The sequence below is a fragment of the Chelonia mydas genome, chromosome 1 (assembly GCF_015237465.2).
Source record: "Chelonia mydas isolate rCheMyd1 chromosome 1, rCheMyd1.pri.v2, whole genome shotgun sequence".
In the NCBI taxonomy this organism is placed as follows: domain Eukaryota; kingdom Metazoa; phylum Chordata; order Testudines; family Cheloniidae; genus Chelonia; species Chelonia mydas.
Genome location: NC_057849.1, coordinates 105,420,384 through 105,437,966, shown reverse-complemented (window position 1 = coordinate 105,437,966; position 17,583 = coordinate 105,420,384). Strand labels below are relative to the sequence as shown.

The 17,583-nt window shown below is 42.8% G+C and overlaps 1 protein-coding gene across 4 annotated transcripts in view; it reads right to left on the bottom strand.

Moving 5' to 3' along the window:
* Positions 1–17,583, bottom strand: part of MYO16 (myosin XVI) — a 579,449-nt gene that overhangs the window by 235,696 nt on the left and 326,170 nt on the right. For 3 of the 4 annotated variants that reach the window (XM_037896729.2, XM_037896722.2, XM_043535412.1), the window contains exons 14-15: positions 13,357–13,462; positions 6,030–6,147 (exon numbers count right to left, since the gene is read on the bottom strand). In XM_037896729.2, coding sequence (XP_037752657.1) covers positions 6,030–6,147; positions 13,357–13,462 — 224 coding nt within the window. The remainder of the gene's footprint in view (positions 1–6,029; positions 6,148–13,356; positions 13,463–17,583) is intronic. The other variant, XM_043535404.1, reaches the window with a different exon arrangement.

Below are 17,583 nucleotides of genomic sequence, written 5' to 3'. Positions count from 1 at the left end.
CTGATCCACTCCCAAAAGGGGGATGAGGTGTGCATACACTGCAACACTTAAGCAGCATTCTTCCTCACTCCACAGGTTCCAGCCTGGAACTGTCTTGCGAGCAGCAGGCAGCTCCTTTTATTTCACCCTGCTAGGCCTTGATTGGCTGCCGCTGGTTGTTAGCCGTTCTAGTGGCTGGAGGACCACATCTCAATGGCTCCCAGGATACATCTCTAGGCAAGCCTTCAGATCAAATACTGGCTGTTCTTTTCTTCTCAGAGAACTGGCTCCTGAGGTGAGGTACAGCAGAGCATCAGGGCCTCCAGTAGGAGGCCACAAAGGCCTGCTACACCCTGTCACATGCCTCCCCCTGCAGAAAGGAAGCAGGGTGTTGGTCTTGTCCAAGGATAACATCCTTTCCTTTTTTTCCATGACTTTTACACTTCCCTGGGTACAATTCATTACCTGCCCATGCCTATATGGGTTCAAGCAGAGTGATCCCATTGACTATCTTCTATAGGGCTACTGGCCTATTTACCTCCTTTGATCATTTCTTCCAGCATGGGGACAGTTCTTGTTTGGCTGCCTCAAGGAAGTCTGCCAGCCCTTTAACCATTTTTCTTGTCTCATCAGTGAATATGACAATACTACAAGTCATGTAGTATTCAGTATGTCATTCAAAATAAGTTGCATGTCTTGTAAGTCTAGTCCTCCAACAGCATTGGCGGTAACCAACAGCACTGTGCAAGACGGCTTCTCTGCCTCTTTGGGAATGGCCTTCTGGCAGACACTCACATGCACAGCCTTTGGACACAAAGCCTTTTTTATCCAATTCAATTCCATCTTAGGATTTCTAATTATTACCAAATCACATCTTTTTTCCTATGGCCTTCATTAAAGAGTTTATGAAAGCCCATTTCTGAGCCTCTTGGACCCACATCACATTGTGTGTGATGTTACCGGTTGGAGAATCATTTTTGTTGTTCTCCCCTGAAACGTTCACTTTTGCTTTTAGGCTAGTCTTCCTTTCAGCTCCCATTTGATTATTGCTGTGTGTTGATGTTTCCAAATCTGTGGTCTCGGGGGGGAGCATCAGCTCCTCTTCTTGCACTGTGGCTCCTTCTTGGGCATGCCATTTTCCCTTGTTGGTCTGGCAGCTTTCCTTTCCAGAGATCTGAGTCCTGCCTCAGCCTGTTTGTCTTGTGCCTGACATTCCCCAGAGCTCAATTCCCCCAGAGGGCTGCCTTCTCACTTTCTAGTAATTTGATTCTTTTATCACTGGTCTTAACTTTTCATCAATTTCCCTCAATTCCTTTTGTAACAGCAAGTGCTGTTGTTTGTCGCCCTCCTCCTTCATCCTCGGGTGGGCTGACTCTTGCTCTCACTTTATGGCTTGAGCCAGAACCTCAGTCCATTGAAGAGCTTATTTCCTCTAGCTCCTACAAGAATAGTGCATTTTGGCCCTCTACAAGGTTGAGTTATGCCATGACTTCCTCCTTGACTTTATCAGCTGCAGTGACCTTGTCTTCTAATTTTCTGCACTCTGTTAGTTGTTGGGATTTTTGGGTAGCCACAGAGACTATTGTATCACCACAGCCTCTATGGTTGACACAGCCTCTGTATTGGTGTATGGTGCGGTACTTGAATACTTACCCTACTCCCTTGTGGGGACGTAAGCTTCCTGGTCAACTGTCAGCAAGCTTTCTACTTCAATGTCCATGCTTGTGTGCTTATTGCAACTCCCTGCTTTCTCCTGGGTCATCATCCTCTGTCCTCTCAGTTCCTCAATTTGTTACTGGTTATTTGTTGAGCTGGTTATTGGATCAGAATGATTCTTGTAGCTGGGTGTTGAGGTTGTCCCATTTTCCCATGAACAATTCTTTCTCGCTCTGTTGCTGCTGAAGCCCCAGGATGAGCATTACATTCTACTCTTGCAAACTGATCTGCTGGGTCTCCAGTGCCGCATCTGGTCCTGGAGGGCTTTCAGAGCCACTTCATGTTCCTTTCACTGACTTTGTAGCTAGCCCTGCACTTTAGAGACATTCTATGTAGCTGTCTGTAGATCCTGTTGCAGTTTCAGGTTATAAAACAGCAGAAATTTCAGCTCTTCATCCTTCGTCTGCTGGATCTCCTTGATCTTGGCTCTACTGTCAATCTAAACAGCTTCCTTCTCATCTGTAGTTGCTGGAAATTCTCTTGCTTCTCCTTTAGCTCCTCCTTGCCCAGCTCTTCTTGGAGCCGGGAGGTCTCAGCCTGATTTGCTACCTGCAGACTTTGCAGTTGCTCCTTTAGCAACCTCTTTTCTTCCTTTTCCATCTTCGATTTTAGCCCCACTTCCAAAAGTAGCCGCACGACTGGGGAGGGACTGGTGCTTGAGTCTGGCTGTTGGCCTGGATCTCTCACAGTTGGTTGTACAGCTTGTTTGCTCTCTTCTATTCCCGGTGTAGCAGCTGTTTCAATGTGGCACTGCACTATCCCCATTCTCAGTGTCTTTCACTTCTTCCCTTGGCTGGTTGATTAAACCTGTCTGGCTGCCCTTTCCAAAAGGCTTCCATCAATAGGTCAAGCCCTTGCTCCTCCTGTTTCAGTTCCTGGGAACTTGTCCTGTAAACTAGTTCCCTCTTCCCTTTATCTGTCTAATAGCCATTTGCCTGGCATTTCTTGGACTCTGAGTCTATAGCTATTCCAGCCGCACTGCCCTCACCTCTAAAGGAGGGAGGGAAGATCTGTATTTGGACATCATCATATCTCCTACTAGCCTTAAACCTGTATTTGCTTTCCTAAACTAGCTATCCCCAGTCATGCTACTGCTTTGCCTCTTTTTGATTTGAGCCCTGCTTCCCTTCTAAAATCAGGATTCTCTGCTCTTATGTATTGGCCACCACTGTGATGGTCCATCCCAGTCAGGTGGTTTCTGGCCTTTGACACCTTGTTCAGATGTGCAGTCATCCAAAGCCTGGAGTATTTTAGCCATCATCTGCCCTTATAAGTGTTAGAGCTGCACCCTTAACTGATGGACCTCTCAGGTGCTAACTCTGGCTTTTTCCTGAGGAAGACCCTGCTCCCTTTTGAGCATTTCAGCCAGCCCTTGCATCTAGGTCCGAGTAAGTAATTTCTCTCACTATCTGTTACTAGCCCTATCTGCCTGGTGGTTAGTTACTAGGCTTGCATCCTTTGCTTGAATAATTTTACCAGGAAAGTCCGCATTTGCATCTCTAAACTGAATAACTTCTCCATCATCTCATTAGTTTTCTTGCCCCACGTGTTCCCTGGGATCCTGGGAATTTTGGGACCTTCCCAAAAGTTTCCTCACACTAGGGTCCTTGCTTTGTTCCCTGCAAGTGCTGGGGTTCTTCTGAATGTTTTGTTTGTTTGTTGGGTTAAGACTCCTGCATCAGGCCCTTTAAACTTCTGAAACTCTCCTGCCCGGTGGCTAAAGGAGGCACCACCATATCCCTGATAAACAGCGGGGACAGTGAACCGTGTGATAGAACCGGGTCTTGACTTTCATACCTTAGATTTGTCGAGTTACATCATTTCTCTTACCCCCATAGTGAGGTCCTCTCTATTTCCATTTCAAAATCCTTGCCAGATTATGTCTCTTTACATGCTCTAGCTCCCCACACATGAAACACATTACCTTTGGGACTTCACTCTTCTTAGCTCTGGGACTGTGTTTTGTCAGTCTCTTTAACAGCCATCAGAGTCTCTGGCACCTGAGAGCAGGCATCCTTTGTGATCCAGACCTCCCCTGGGTGCTTCAGTACTCAGCACCCACCAATAATTCCTTTTATCTCTGTTACTGCAGGGGCAAACCCAACATGTAGGTCCCTTTTGCCCACAGTACCTGCCCCATTAGCAGGACTGTCTGACTTCTTCTCCTTTGGTGTCTGTGATGGCTGGGCCTATCCGGACACTGTCATAGTGGGCTCCCTACCAAGCCTGAGACTAATGCTCCTGGACTTGTTGCTGCTGCTTCATCTGCAGATTCGAGATATCGGCGATCTCATGCTTGAGATGGGCGTAAGCATTGTTTTGTATTATGATCCCTCCTTGACGAAAGGCAGTCTTGCATCCTGCTTTTGGTACCATATTTTGGTGAGTTGCACTCACTTCTTGGAGTAACCCTTGGTGTCCTGGCACAGTGGTGCCATTTTCTTCAGCTCCCTCTGTGCCCTGCGGGTCTTCTGTGGCTCAGCCCTTCAGCTGGGTCACACAGTCCAACCTCCTTCCTGGGTACCACAAACTCAAATAAAAAAAAGTTCCTTGCCCTTTAGCACCAATTATAACACAATAGTTTCGTACCCACCTGAGCTTAATTCCCTTTCCTCAATCAACCCAGCAGGGTTTCTCCTGCACTCTTGCCCTCAGCTGTGGCCACAAACAGGCCCTGCCCGGGCCTGGTTCCTTTGACTGTGGCCTAGGAAGCATCCTTCTTCACTCCGCAGGCTACAGCCAGGAACTGTCTTGCTAGCAGCAGGCAGCTCCTTTTATTTTGGCCTGCTGGGCCTAGACTGGCTGGTGCTGGTCGCTAGGCCTTCTAGCTGCTAGAGGACCAGATCTCCATGGCTCCCAAAATGGCTGCTCCCGGGATGCCTCTCTAGGCAAGTGTGGAGATTTAATACCAGCTGCTCTTTTCCTCTCAGAGAACTATTGCCTGGCATGGGGTGCAGCAGAGCACTGGGGCCTCGAGCAGGGGGCCACAAAGGCCTGGTATATTTGATCTCAGATCATGTAATTAAAGGCTGTATTGTATAATGCATAGGGAACCTTAATCTGGCATTTCCTAACTTCTGACTGCTTGACTTTGCAACCTTAATAATGTTATTTTAATCTAGGTGTATGTGTTTCTCTGTGTGTGTGTTATACATGGAGTAGCTCTATTGACTTCAATTAAAGATACATGAAATATAGGATTTTTAAAACCTGGGTTCTACAACCTTTAGCTTTAATCTTACACCCTCAAGTCAAAATGTGGTTTTAGTCCACGTTGATGTTTAAATCACCTTCTTTCTTCAAATCATCCTGCAGTGATTTATAAATGAAAAACCTTGCTTTGCTCATCTTAGTTTTAAATTTACTTCATAAGTATCATATTCCAACTGGAAAAAATCCTTTTGGTTACACACACCATGATATTTTCATCATGAAGGGAAAAGAATAAACCATCTAATTTTACTAAAGGTGCAGTGAGCTCTCCAGAAGAAAATCAAATGAGATTTTTTGTCCTTATTTCTGTGAACTGAAATATACCCAGAGAATGTACTTAGGGGACTTCTCTGAAAGCACAGACCAATTTGGAATGTTACAAAAATGGATTATTTTGGAAACATGAGGACAATTCACTCTAATTTACCCAGAAGCTAGACTGTAGCTTTTGCCACATAGCTGTGCCACTCCAGAAGCTTTTCAGGGAATTGTGCCTCTGTCAGCCGCCACCCCAAACCCCGATTTTCCTCCAGCATTTATAATGGTGTTAAATATATAAAAATGTGTTTTTAAATTTATAAGGGGTGTTGCACTCAGAGGCTTGCTATGTGAAAGGGGTCACCAGTGCAAAAGATTGAGAACCATTAGTTTAGGAGATAGTAAAGTACATACTATAACCCTAATTACCAATGCTTGTAATCTACGTTAATGATCCTTTACTTATTTTTAATTTCATTAGAAAAGTAAATAGATCATGTTATTTTTTTAAACCATAAACATATATAGAAATATAGTTTCCTTTGAAATATAGGAGGTATTCCACAAATTTTCCTTGTGTTTATCTGCCCTCTAGTGGTTAAATAGAACAGATAGCTTCTTTTTAATTCTGTACTTATGATTCCCACTACTAATTGGCTAATAATTACACAAATGCTACTATTTTTATAATTTTGTCTTCTTTGCCTCATACCACAATTCCACTTGTCTCATCTGCCTATTATGTCTGGTCTTTTGGACAATTAACATTTTGGGTCAGGGACCATCATTTTCTATATGCCTAGCATAATGGGACTCAGACGCGGAAGTCCTCTAGATGCAACCATAATATAAATAATACTTACCTCCAGTTAATACTTTTTTCTTCTCACAGAACTGCAGCTCAAAATATTTTATAAAACAGCTGGACAAATCATTCAGGGTTGTTTTAGCATGTCCAAAAGCCTCCAAGATACAGTTTACCTGCAATAAAATATAAAGATAGTGAAGTGGCAATATGACAGGAAGTAAACAGGAAAGAGTTTCAATGTGTTTCAGTGGCAACTGTTGGGTGAATAGTACTTGAAATCAGGCCAGTTATTTGTGTGCCTATATAGCGCTTTTATTTCTGAAACTCTTTGCCAAGGTTCATAGGGAAATAAGGAGGGCTCAAAGGACAAAGCCTTTGTAAGAGAGAGACAAATTGGGTGAAGTGATAGCTTTTATTGGACCAACTTCTGTTGGTGAAAGAGACAAGCTCAAAGGAAACCTGCACATTACCTTCAAAAGATGAGCCTGGGAGCTTAAAATAACAACTTTGTTAGACAGTAAAAATCACGGACTCACTAAAGACACCAGATTACGGCTAATTTTAACAATTTGTAACCCTCTAATACTCCTTTGTCCTAGGACTGCAGCGATATTAACTGCCCACTTCACCCTGAATGGTCTCTTGCAACATATGTTAACTCCATATGCTTAAGAATCCGTTCCACCTTGTGTTTAGCTATGACACTCTGAGTGCCTTTCCCAGACCTGAAGAAGAGCTCTGTGTAACTTCCAAGGCTTGTCTCTCTCACCAACAGAAGGTGGTCCAGTAAAAGATATTACCTCACCCACCTTGTCTCTCTCTAATATCCTGGCACCAGCAAGGCTACAACAACACTGCAAAAAACCTTTGTTGACCGACAGTGGTAGAGATCAGGAGGTAGAGCCACATCCTAGAAATAAAAAGTCACTTACCCTAGTTTTACACTAACACAACTCCATTGGGTCAGGTTCTCTGATGTACCAGTATCTGCCGGTTGTGGCTTCCTGATTCTCAGTCTAGCTGCATGCCCGTTGTGGCCCTGACATGCTTTAGAGCAGCCTCAGAGATGATCTAAAGAACACCAGCAGGCTGTGGCTCCCCATGCAGTAACATTCCGACTATGTTCCCTCCCATCCCTGACATGATTGCCTGGGGGCTGCAATAGGGGTACCACAGAAACCAGCTATGCTGGCTATGTGCCAGTTGGGGACCTCCCCAGATGGGGAAACCTAGCAGCTTTATGGCCCATGTGCACCATTAGACTATCACAAAGGGGCTGGAGTGAGGGAGAGGATCTGGCTTATTGACTTCAAATAGAGTTACTCCTGATTTACACCAGTGTAAGACAGATGAATCCAGCTCAGCTTTTTTTTTTTTTTTTTTTGGCAGCTCTCTATAAATGCATTTCCTTGATCCAACTTACTGGGCAAATTATTTTTTTAAAGAATATATTTTGCAGAGTGAAAATAAGTTTCACTTTTCTCTCACACAAACAAATGACTGGTATATATATAACATGCAGTGGTCAATCCAGGTGCCATTTTTACACATTTTTAAAATATATTTGGTTAAAAAGTCTTACAATAAAAGTGTATTTTCTCATTTGGTTGAGCAAGGATTTGTGTGACTCCCTATGAATTTAAGTCACTATATATCATATAGTTACATAGAATCATAGGACTGGAAGGGGCCTCGAAAGGCCATCTAGTCCAGTCCCCTGCACTCATGGCAGGATTAAGTATTATCTAAACCATCCCTTTAGTATGTTTTTTTTTAACTAGATGGAGAGCCTGACTCAGAACTAATTTGCACCTTGCATTGTCATTTGCACCTTGGAAAACTTGGGCATAATGCACTACTACTATTTTACTACACAAAAGTGCAAGGCTGTAGAAAATCATGCCTAAGGTTGTGTGTCTGTCATGGAAGTCATGACTTTCCGTGACCAGCGTGACTTCTGCAGCGGCCAGTACGGCAGGCCTGTGGGCCTCCTGAGCAGCTCGGGCAGCCCCTGGGCCAGCCGCACCGGCTGCTACAAGGGCAGTCTTGGGCCACCGTGCCCCCCACCAGCAGCAGCAGGAGTTTGGGTATAGGAGGGGGTGAGGACTCCGGACACTGCTTAGCTTGGGGAAGCGGCGACGTCCCTTGGCTCTGTCCTAAGCGGAGGCGTGGCCAGTGGGGCTCTGTGCACTACCGCCACTCGCAGGCACTGCCCCTGCAGCTCCCACTGGCCACGGTTCCTGGCCAATGGGAGCTCCAGAGCCAGTGCTCAGGGTGGGGGCAGCGCGCAGAGCTCCGCTGGACGAGCCTCCGTCTAGGAGCCAAGGGACATGTTGCCGCTTCCGGGGAGCCATGCAGAGCCAGGTAGGGAGCCTGCCAGCCCCGACAACCCGTCCCCGCAGCAGCAGCAGGTGTCCTGCATTGTGCGCTGCTGCTCGCCCCCACCCCAGCGCCAGTAGTCAGGGGTATATAGTACAAGTCATGGACAGGTCACGGGCCATCAATTTTTGTTTACTGCCCATGACCTGTCCATGTCTTTTACTAAAAATACCAGTGACTAGAACATATCCTTGAAATATTAGAAATTTAATTAGCTATTTGTCCAGTAGATGGCAGCAGAAAATTGGCTAATTTAGTTCTGTAACTTCAGCAGGATTACATCAAGGATGAATTTGGCCAAGTGAGACTAATTCCACACTTGTGTAAAGACAGACAACTCTACTGACTTTAATAGAGTTATGCATAGCTGCTGCACATATGAATTTAGCTCATCATGCTTACCAGTACTTCCTAAAATGTAAATTAAAGTGAAAACCAAATTTGCCCTTCTATGTATGTGCTCATTTACTTTTTATGGAAAGCATCTTAACTGATCTGAATTGCACCTGCATGATTGTTGACAGAAGTTGGCCCAATGACAGAGACCAAGTCAGTGTCAGAGTCAGGAGCGGAACCCAAGTTTCCTGACTCCTATTCCTGTTCCGTAGTCACGGGACCATGCTGGTCATTTTCCCAGTTACTTATTCTCTGAGTCCTCCCGTTCTTCTTATTTATTTAATCTGAACTGTAGGAAAGGAAAAGCCATAGAAGATCTGATCTTGATTTTGAAATCATAACTGAGTTAAAATACAGGAGGAGGATTTATGGGCCAGGTCCTCAGGTGGAGCAAATCAGTGTAGGTCCACTGAAGTCAGTGGAGTTATTCTGATGTACACCAGCTTTAGATTTGACCCATTGTGTTTAACATAATGAACTAAGGCTTTGTTACTTGTATATATGCTTGTACTTGTATGCTAGTACAACATCAAACAGGAGAATTTAAATGCACAAAACTGAAAAGTTACAGTTCCCTCTCTAACATTAACACAGTTTCATCGATCATCTATATTAAAGCATGTATTTTAAAAAGTATTGCCAGTGATTCAGACCTCTCTGTGTGATAACAGTGCAATGCAATAAAGTAAACACTGCTCTGAAAACTTTAATATTTGAATTTCCAGACTGTGGCTTTGTTTGAATGTATAATGCCTGAAGTAAATTCAGTTGTGCTTATTTCAATGTAATCAGATTTCAATACACAACTATTGAAACATGAATGTAGGTGTGTTTTCCAATAACCAGACATCAGTAGGATCCTAACTCATCGGCATGTGAATGTACAAGATATGTACCTGCACATCTGTAGCTTCTCGTTTGCAAATAATCACTGATGGAGGGGTTGTCTATTTGTGTCAGTTGTACTTGGCCAGTGTTTCTCTATCTAGAATGCAGCATGAATATTTCAGAAAGAAAATAGTGTGTTTTGAATAACCTGTGTGTCAGTTTCAAATGCTATTGCAAAAAACCCCCCAAAATTAGCAAAGATCTCATTTTTATTGAAGATTATGCATATGACAAGTTTGTGTTCCAAAACAATGACCGTTTGAGCTCAGTTTAAGTGGTGGTGGTGAGCGAGGGAGAGACTGACAAGTTTTTTAAAAGCAGAACATTCAGAAATCAGAAACGACTGCATGGATTACAGATTAAAACATTTCAAATATTATTACTATGACTGTTCTTATTTGTATTCCCATAGCACATACGAGCCCTCATCATGGTCCAGGATCCCACTGTGCTAGGCACAGTAAAAACACAGAACAGTCCCTGGTGCAAATAGTTTACAGTGTAAGAGAAGAGTCAACAGATGGATACAGACAGACAAATGGGGGGAGTATACGTAAACAATGAGACAATATCGGTCAATATAGTAGGCAGCGGAGCTGAGTCCAAGCATGAGTCATTTAGCCCAAAAGGTCATTTTGGAAACAGTTATAAAAGTCCAAAAAAGAATGGTTTAGACTGGAGTGTCCATCTGAACTTTAACCATCTGTGTTCCTTCTGTAACAGTATGATAGGTGAGTTGTGCTGTCCAGTTGAATGAAAACTTTGGATTTAGTATTTACTGTCACAGAAATAGATTCTGCTGTTGGACAGAAGTGGCCAGTTCCCATGCTTTCCTGTTTCCAAATAATCGTTAATGGAAGGGTTGTCTATTTGTGTGAGTTGCACTTCAAACTTCAGTGAGGTTTTTACCCACAAAAGCTTATGCTCAAATATACCTATTAGTCTTTAAGGTGCCACCGGACTCCTTGTTGTTTTTGTTAGAGAATAGTAATGATAGTACTGTATGTATCACCAAGACACAGTGATTTCCCTTAAAACTTTCCAATTTTGTCTCCTATAAGATTACTTCAGATACTGCAGTATTTTTTATACTTGCCAGAAGGAATACCAGGAGGGAGAAGGTGGGTGAGGAAGCTTGAAAGCTTGTCTCTCTCACCGACAGAAGTTGGTCCAATAAAAGATATTACCTCACTCACATTCTCTCTCTAATGTACTGGGACCAACAATGCTACAGCAATACTGCATATAAGGAACACCACAGACACAGATGTAACCTTATTTAGTTATCAAAGGCAATAGGAATGTTTTTAAGGGAGAGCACTGTACTATAGACATTTCCTATATGTAGAAGCAAGGATGAAAATCAAAATGACCAAAAACCATATTAGCAAAGCTGGCTTTTACATGTGGGCAAGACTCACCAGCCAGACACCCAGGAAAGAATTCTCTTTAGTAACTCAGATCCCAAACCATCTAACATCCCATCACAGGCCATTGGGCATATCTACCACTGATAGTTGAAGATCAATTAATTGCCAAAATTAGGCTATCCCATCATATCATCCCCTCCATAAATTTATCAAGCTTAGTCTTGAAGCCAGATATGTCTTTTGCCCCTACTGCTTCCCTTGGAAGGCTGTTCCAGAACTTCACTCCTCTGATGGTTAGAAACCTTTGGCTAATTTCAAGGCTAAACTTCCTGATGGCAAGTTTATATCCATTTGTTCTTGTGTCCACATTGGTACTGAGCTTAAATAATTCTTCTCCCTCCGTGGTATTTATCCCTCTGATATATTTATAGAGAGCAATCATATCTCCTCTCAGCCTTCTTTTGGTTAGGCTAAACAAGCCAAGCTCCTTGAGTCTCCTTTCATAAGACAGGTTTTCCATTCCACGGATCATCCTAGTAGACCCTTCTCTGTACCTGTTCCAGTTTGAATTCATCTTTGTTAAACATGGGAGACCAGAACTGCACACAATATTCCAGATGAGGTCTCACCAGTGCCTTGTATAATGGTACTAACACCTTCTTATCTCTACTGGAAATACCTCGCCTGATCCATCCCAAGACCGCATTAGCTTTTTTTCATGTCCATATCACATTGGCAGCTCATAGTCATCCTGTGCACAACCAATACTCCGAGGTCCCTCTCCTCCTCTGTTACTTCCAAGTGATGCGTCCCCAGTTTATAACAAAAATTCTTGTTATTAATCCCTAAATGCATGACCTTGCACTTTTCACTATTAAATTTCATCCTATTACTATTACTCCAGTTTACAAGGTCATCCAGATCTTCCTGTATGATATCCTGGTCCTTCTCTGTATTGGCAATACTCCCAGCTTTGTGTCATCTGCAAACTTTATTAGCACATTCCTGCTTTTTGTGCTAAGGTCAGTAATAAAAAGATTAAATAAGATTGGTCCCAAAACCGATCCCTGAGGAACTCCACTAGTAACCTCCTTCCAGCCTGACAGTTCATCTTTCAGTGTGACCCATTCTAGTCTCCCCTTTAACCAGTTCCTTATCCACTTTTCAATTTCCATATTGAGCCCCATCTTTTCCAATTTAGCTAATAATTCCCCATGTGGAACCGTATCAAATACCTTACTGAAATCGAGGTAAATTAGATCCACTGCATTTCCTTTGTCTAAAAAATCTGTTACCTTCTCAAAGAAGGAGATCAGGTTGGTTTGACATGATCTACCTTTTGTAAAACCATGTTGTATTTTGTCCCAATTACCATTGACCTCAATGTCCTTAACTACTTTCTCCTTCAAAATTTTTTCCAAGACCTTACATACTACAGATGTTAAACTAACAGGCCTGTAGTTACCTGGATCACTTTTTTTCCCTTTCTTAAAAAATAGGAACTATGTTAGTAATTCTCCAGTCATACGGTACAACCCCTGAGTTTACAGATCCATTAAACATTTTTGCTAATGGGCTTGCAATTTCATGTGCCAGTTCCTTTAATATTCTTGGATGAAGATTATCTGGGCCCCCTGATTTAGTCCCATTAAGCTGTTCAAGTTTGGCTTCTACTTCGGATGTGGTAATATCTACCTCCATATCCTCCTTCCCAATTGTTGTCCTACCATTATCCCTAAGCTCCTCATTAGCCTCATTAAAGACTGAGGCAAAGTATTTGTTTAGATATTGGGCCATGCCTAGACTATCCTTAACCTCCACTCCATCCTCAGTGTTTAGCGGTCCCACTTCTTTCTTTGTTTTCTTCTTATTTATATAGCTATAGAACCTTTTACTATTGGTTTTAATTCCCTTTGCAAGGTCCAACGCTACATGGCTTTTGGCCTTTCTCACTTTATCCCTACATGTTCTGACCTCAGTAAGATAGCTTTCCTTGCTAATCCCTCCCATCTAGCACTCCTTGTAGGCTTTCTGCTTTTTCTTCTTCTTCTTCACTTCTCTAAGATGCTTGCTCATCCATCTTGGTCTACAACTCCTGCCTATGAATTTTTTCCCCTTTCTTGAGATGCGGACTTCTGATAGTTTTTGCAACTTTGACTTGAAGTAATTCCAGGCCTCCTCCACTTTTAGATCAACAAAGCACCTAAAATATTTCAATAGCTAGGGCAGGATCATGCCGTATGTAAGTATGCCTGTGGAATTCACAATTTCCCTCTAAGTAAAGATCTCTCTCCTTGGTCAAAATACATATTGATGCTATATTCTGAAACAGCTCAAAATGCTACTTACATGTTTTACCTTTGAATCAAAGGTACACCTGCTGGAACTGGATCTGCATGTCAGGTGCTTCACTATTTGTTTGCAGGCTTCAGTTTTCCCAGAACCACGTTCTCCACTGCAGAAAGGAGGGAAGGGAGAAAAAGGCCACTGTTTAATTTTTTGTCTCAGTTTTATACATTACATTATTTACATGCTCTGTTATCCCTACTGGAGTGGACACTCCAGATAAATGTTAATTCCTAATAGAGGCATCATTAGGAAATAATATTATCATTAAATAATCTGGATATTAAATAATCATGAACATCACATAAAAGACAAACTGGCTCATAGTCTATGATTACAGGCACTAGCCAGTATATGCACAATCATAGAATCATAGAATATCAGGGTTGGATGGGACCTCAGGAGGTCATCTAGTCCAACCCCCTGCTCAAAGTAGGACCAATCCCAAACTAAATCATCCCAGCCAGGGCTTTGTCAAGCCTGACCTTAAAAACCTCAAAGGAAGGAGATTCCACCACCTCCCTAGGTAATGCATTCCAGTGGTTCACCACCCTCCTAGTGAAAAAGTTTTTCCTAATATCCAACCTAAACCGCCCCCACTGCAACTTGAGACCATTACTCCTTGTTCTGTCATCTGCTACCACTGAGAACAGTCTAGAGCCATCCTCTTTGGAACCCCCTTTCAGGTAGCGGAAAGAAGCTATCAAATCCCCCCTCATTCTTCTCTTCTGCAGACTAAACAATCTCAGTTCCCTCAGTCTCTCCTCATAAGTCATGTGTTCCATCCCCTAATCATTTTTGTTGCCCTCTGCTGGACGCTTTCCAATTTTTCCAAATCCTTCTTGTTGTGTGGGTCCCAAAACTGGACACAGTACTCCAGATGAGGCCTCACCAATGTCGAATAGAGGGGATTGATCACGTCCCTCGATCTGCTGGCAATGCCCCTACTTATACAGCCCAAAATGCTGTTAGCCTTCTTGGCAACAAGGGAACACTGTTGATTTATATCCAGCTTCTCGTCCACTGTAACCCCTAGGTCCTTTTCTGCAGAACTGCTCCCTAGCCATTCGGTCCTTAATCTGTAGCGGTGCATGGGATTCTTCTGTCCTAAGTGCAGGACTCTGCACTTCTCCTTGTTGAACCTCATCAGATTTCTTTTGGCCCAATCCTCTAATTTGTCTAGAGATTTTCCACTTGTCCTCAGATTAGCAAAGAGACAGTCAAAAGTTGAAGTTCTTATCCTCTGTAGTGTTCTAATAGCAATGCTGTTACCTTTCCTTTTAATGAGCCCAACAAGGTGATCATACCAATGGCAAGCTACCTGGCGCTTTGTGTTTGAAGGGGGATGGGAGTGGCAAAGGTGAGAAGAAAAGAAAGAGATGGAAAATTACAAGGAGAATGAGGAATGGAAGAGAAAGAGAATGAAGAAAAAGACAGCACAGCCCAAAGTTGGCTGACATATGGCACGCTGACATGCTAGCAATTTTCCTTTTGCTATGTTACCCTGCTCTCTATGAAAGCTGCAGAGTAAAATTCACGGCTCCCCAATCTCTGAAGTGCTACATACTCAGACTTCAGAGATTATGAATATAGTTTCGTTTCATTCCTTGCACATGGAGAAGAATAAATGAAGAATGGGAGGGAAGTACTGGGCAAAGAAAACAGGTAATGGGATGTAGGAACAAGAAGGTGCGGAGGAGACAGGAGAGAAGGAGAAAAGGAAGTGACACCACAATATCAGCAAGGAAATGAACACAACAGAAATAAAGGAGTGGAGAGGAGAAAGACCAGGAGAAGAAAAATACAGAATTAAAAATCCATAGTATCACCAATATGCATGGATACTGAGGCAAGCCCAATTTGAAAAGCTATGAAGGCACCATGCAGAGCACACATTTCTCAATAGACAATTGAATCAAGTAAACTTCAGTTATGACTACAGAAAGGCGAGCAACTACATATACCCTCCCGCTTTACTTATCTATCAAGCTAACTTTAAAAAACTGTTTCTACAACAGCCCATGAAAATGTCATAACTATAATGGTTACGGCAGGTGATGAGCCTGTTGCCTATTGAGGGAACCATGTGACCTTCAGTCTCGTTCCTTGTGTCAATGGGAGATGAACAGAAGAGATTTTGGCATATATTACTATTTGTAGAATACAACCCTTCCCCCTGCTGCCACTTCAAGCCTGGAGAAGATAAGGATACAAAAAGTGTGCAGAGGAAGAAACAAAAGAGAAAAGGGCTTTATAAAGAGTCAGGAACTTTGACAGGGGCCTCTCAGCCCGTCTCTATGGTGTATGCACACAGATCCTGTACATATGACAATATTTGCCTAGTGATCTCCTGTCCTAGATGGCAAGACTGTCCTTTTCTCTGAATCTATGCAGAATGAGACTGCCTTTGCTATTTATGGTTTTTCACTAATTTAAACTATTGTTGTTTTAATCTTGTAATTTTCTATCATCATTTAGAGTCTGATCCTGCATTCTTTGTACACCCAAAGCTCCTACTGAAGTGGATGGGAGTTTTTGGCTGTGCAGGGGTTTCAGAAGCCTTGCATGTCTTTTATGCAAAGCACCTAAAATACTTCAGTAGCTAACATTTTTTTAAAAAATCACCAGTGAAGTCAAGGAGTTCACTGGCATACCTAATCTGGGTTTAACATCCCTGTGGGATTGACAGAGTAAAGTCTGCAACATAAATGCACTATCCAAGGCTCCAGTCATCAGCATTTGGTTTCCTGGAAAGCTTCTCCTGGAAAATCTGATGCTATTCAAGTTTTCTGAAATCTGCCTGGTCCCAGATAATTTAATACCCTGCAAGGTAATAATTTCTGTATTCACTAATGCATTAGTTTGCAAGAAAGGGGTTGGAAACAAAAAAGTTTCTTAATCAGACCCCACTGTATTCATTTTAATGATCTTAAAAAATCAGTCCTGCAAAAGGTCAGTGAACTTCTGCTAGTGGCATAAGCTGTATGGAAAGGTCAAAGTAATAGCCGTGCTAAGGACATGAAAACTCATGTTTGATTTACCAAGTAGTAGAAAGTGTACCGGCATGGAGAGTCATTTAAATGTTTCAGTGAAAGTAAGTTTAATCACATGCATTCATGTTAACATAATAAATATCACATAGAGGGATTTTCCCTTAGCAGAAATCTCTGGAAGGGGTGGAAGGGTTAACCACTGAATAGAACTCCAAGCTGTAGCAGGAACTGGTTCTGTGGGACAAAGGGACAAGCACAGTAGCAATAACGGCAGCTTTGAAACTGCATTTGCATCAGAAGAAGAGGAGAAGTTGCAAGCAGCACCACATACTCTAAGGTACATGGAAGCACAAAAGGTCTACTGGGAGTAAAAACAACCACCCCAAACCTCTCTTTTCCCCTTCCCAAACACCTCCTCCCAACAAAGTTCTGCCTTCTTTGAAAAAGCTCCAAAATAACCCAGACTGCCTATTTTATTTCAGTAGCCCACAATGTGCTAGGTGCAGCACAGACACACAAAAGGCAAATGCTACACCACAGAGCTTACAACCTAAAGAGCAAGGATCAGACAAATGTGGGGGAAATTATACAAAACTCTGTATAACCAAAGCCATCAGAGGGACACGAGACACATGTCTCGTTTGTTTTTCTATACCTATATCTACATATAAAATCCATCTCTTCCCAGTCATTGTATTTTTATTCTCCCTTTTCTCTTCTTTTTTATTTCTTCTTCTTGCCCTCTACCTCTAACCGCTCCTGTTTCTCACACTGAACACTCTTTCTCCAATCCTTGCTCCCCTCCCCACCCCCACCGCGCATCACAGATCTAAAGCTGAGTGTAAGAAGCTGATATCATAGGGAATCAAAGCAACTACATAATTAGAAGACAGCCTCAATGGTCTCAAACATCTTTCTAACGTGTCTAAAGATATTGGTGGGTTTGCTGGAGATTGGGGCAGAGCCCTCATGTCTTTTCTTGTCTGTCTTCCCAGAGCCCTTCAGTCACTTCCTGCTGGTGGTGGGATGTTGGTACTTCATGATTAGGGTCCCACCAAATTCACAGCCAGGAAAAAAGCACCACAGACTGTGAAATCTGGTCTTCCCCTGTGAAATCTGGTCTTTTGTGTGCTTTTACCCTATTCTATACAGATTTCATGGGGGAGACCAGAGTTTCTTGAATTGGAGGTCCTGACCCAAAAGGGAGTTGTAGGAGGGTTGCAAGGTTACTTTAGGG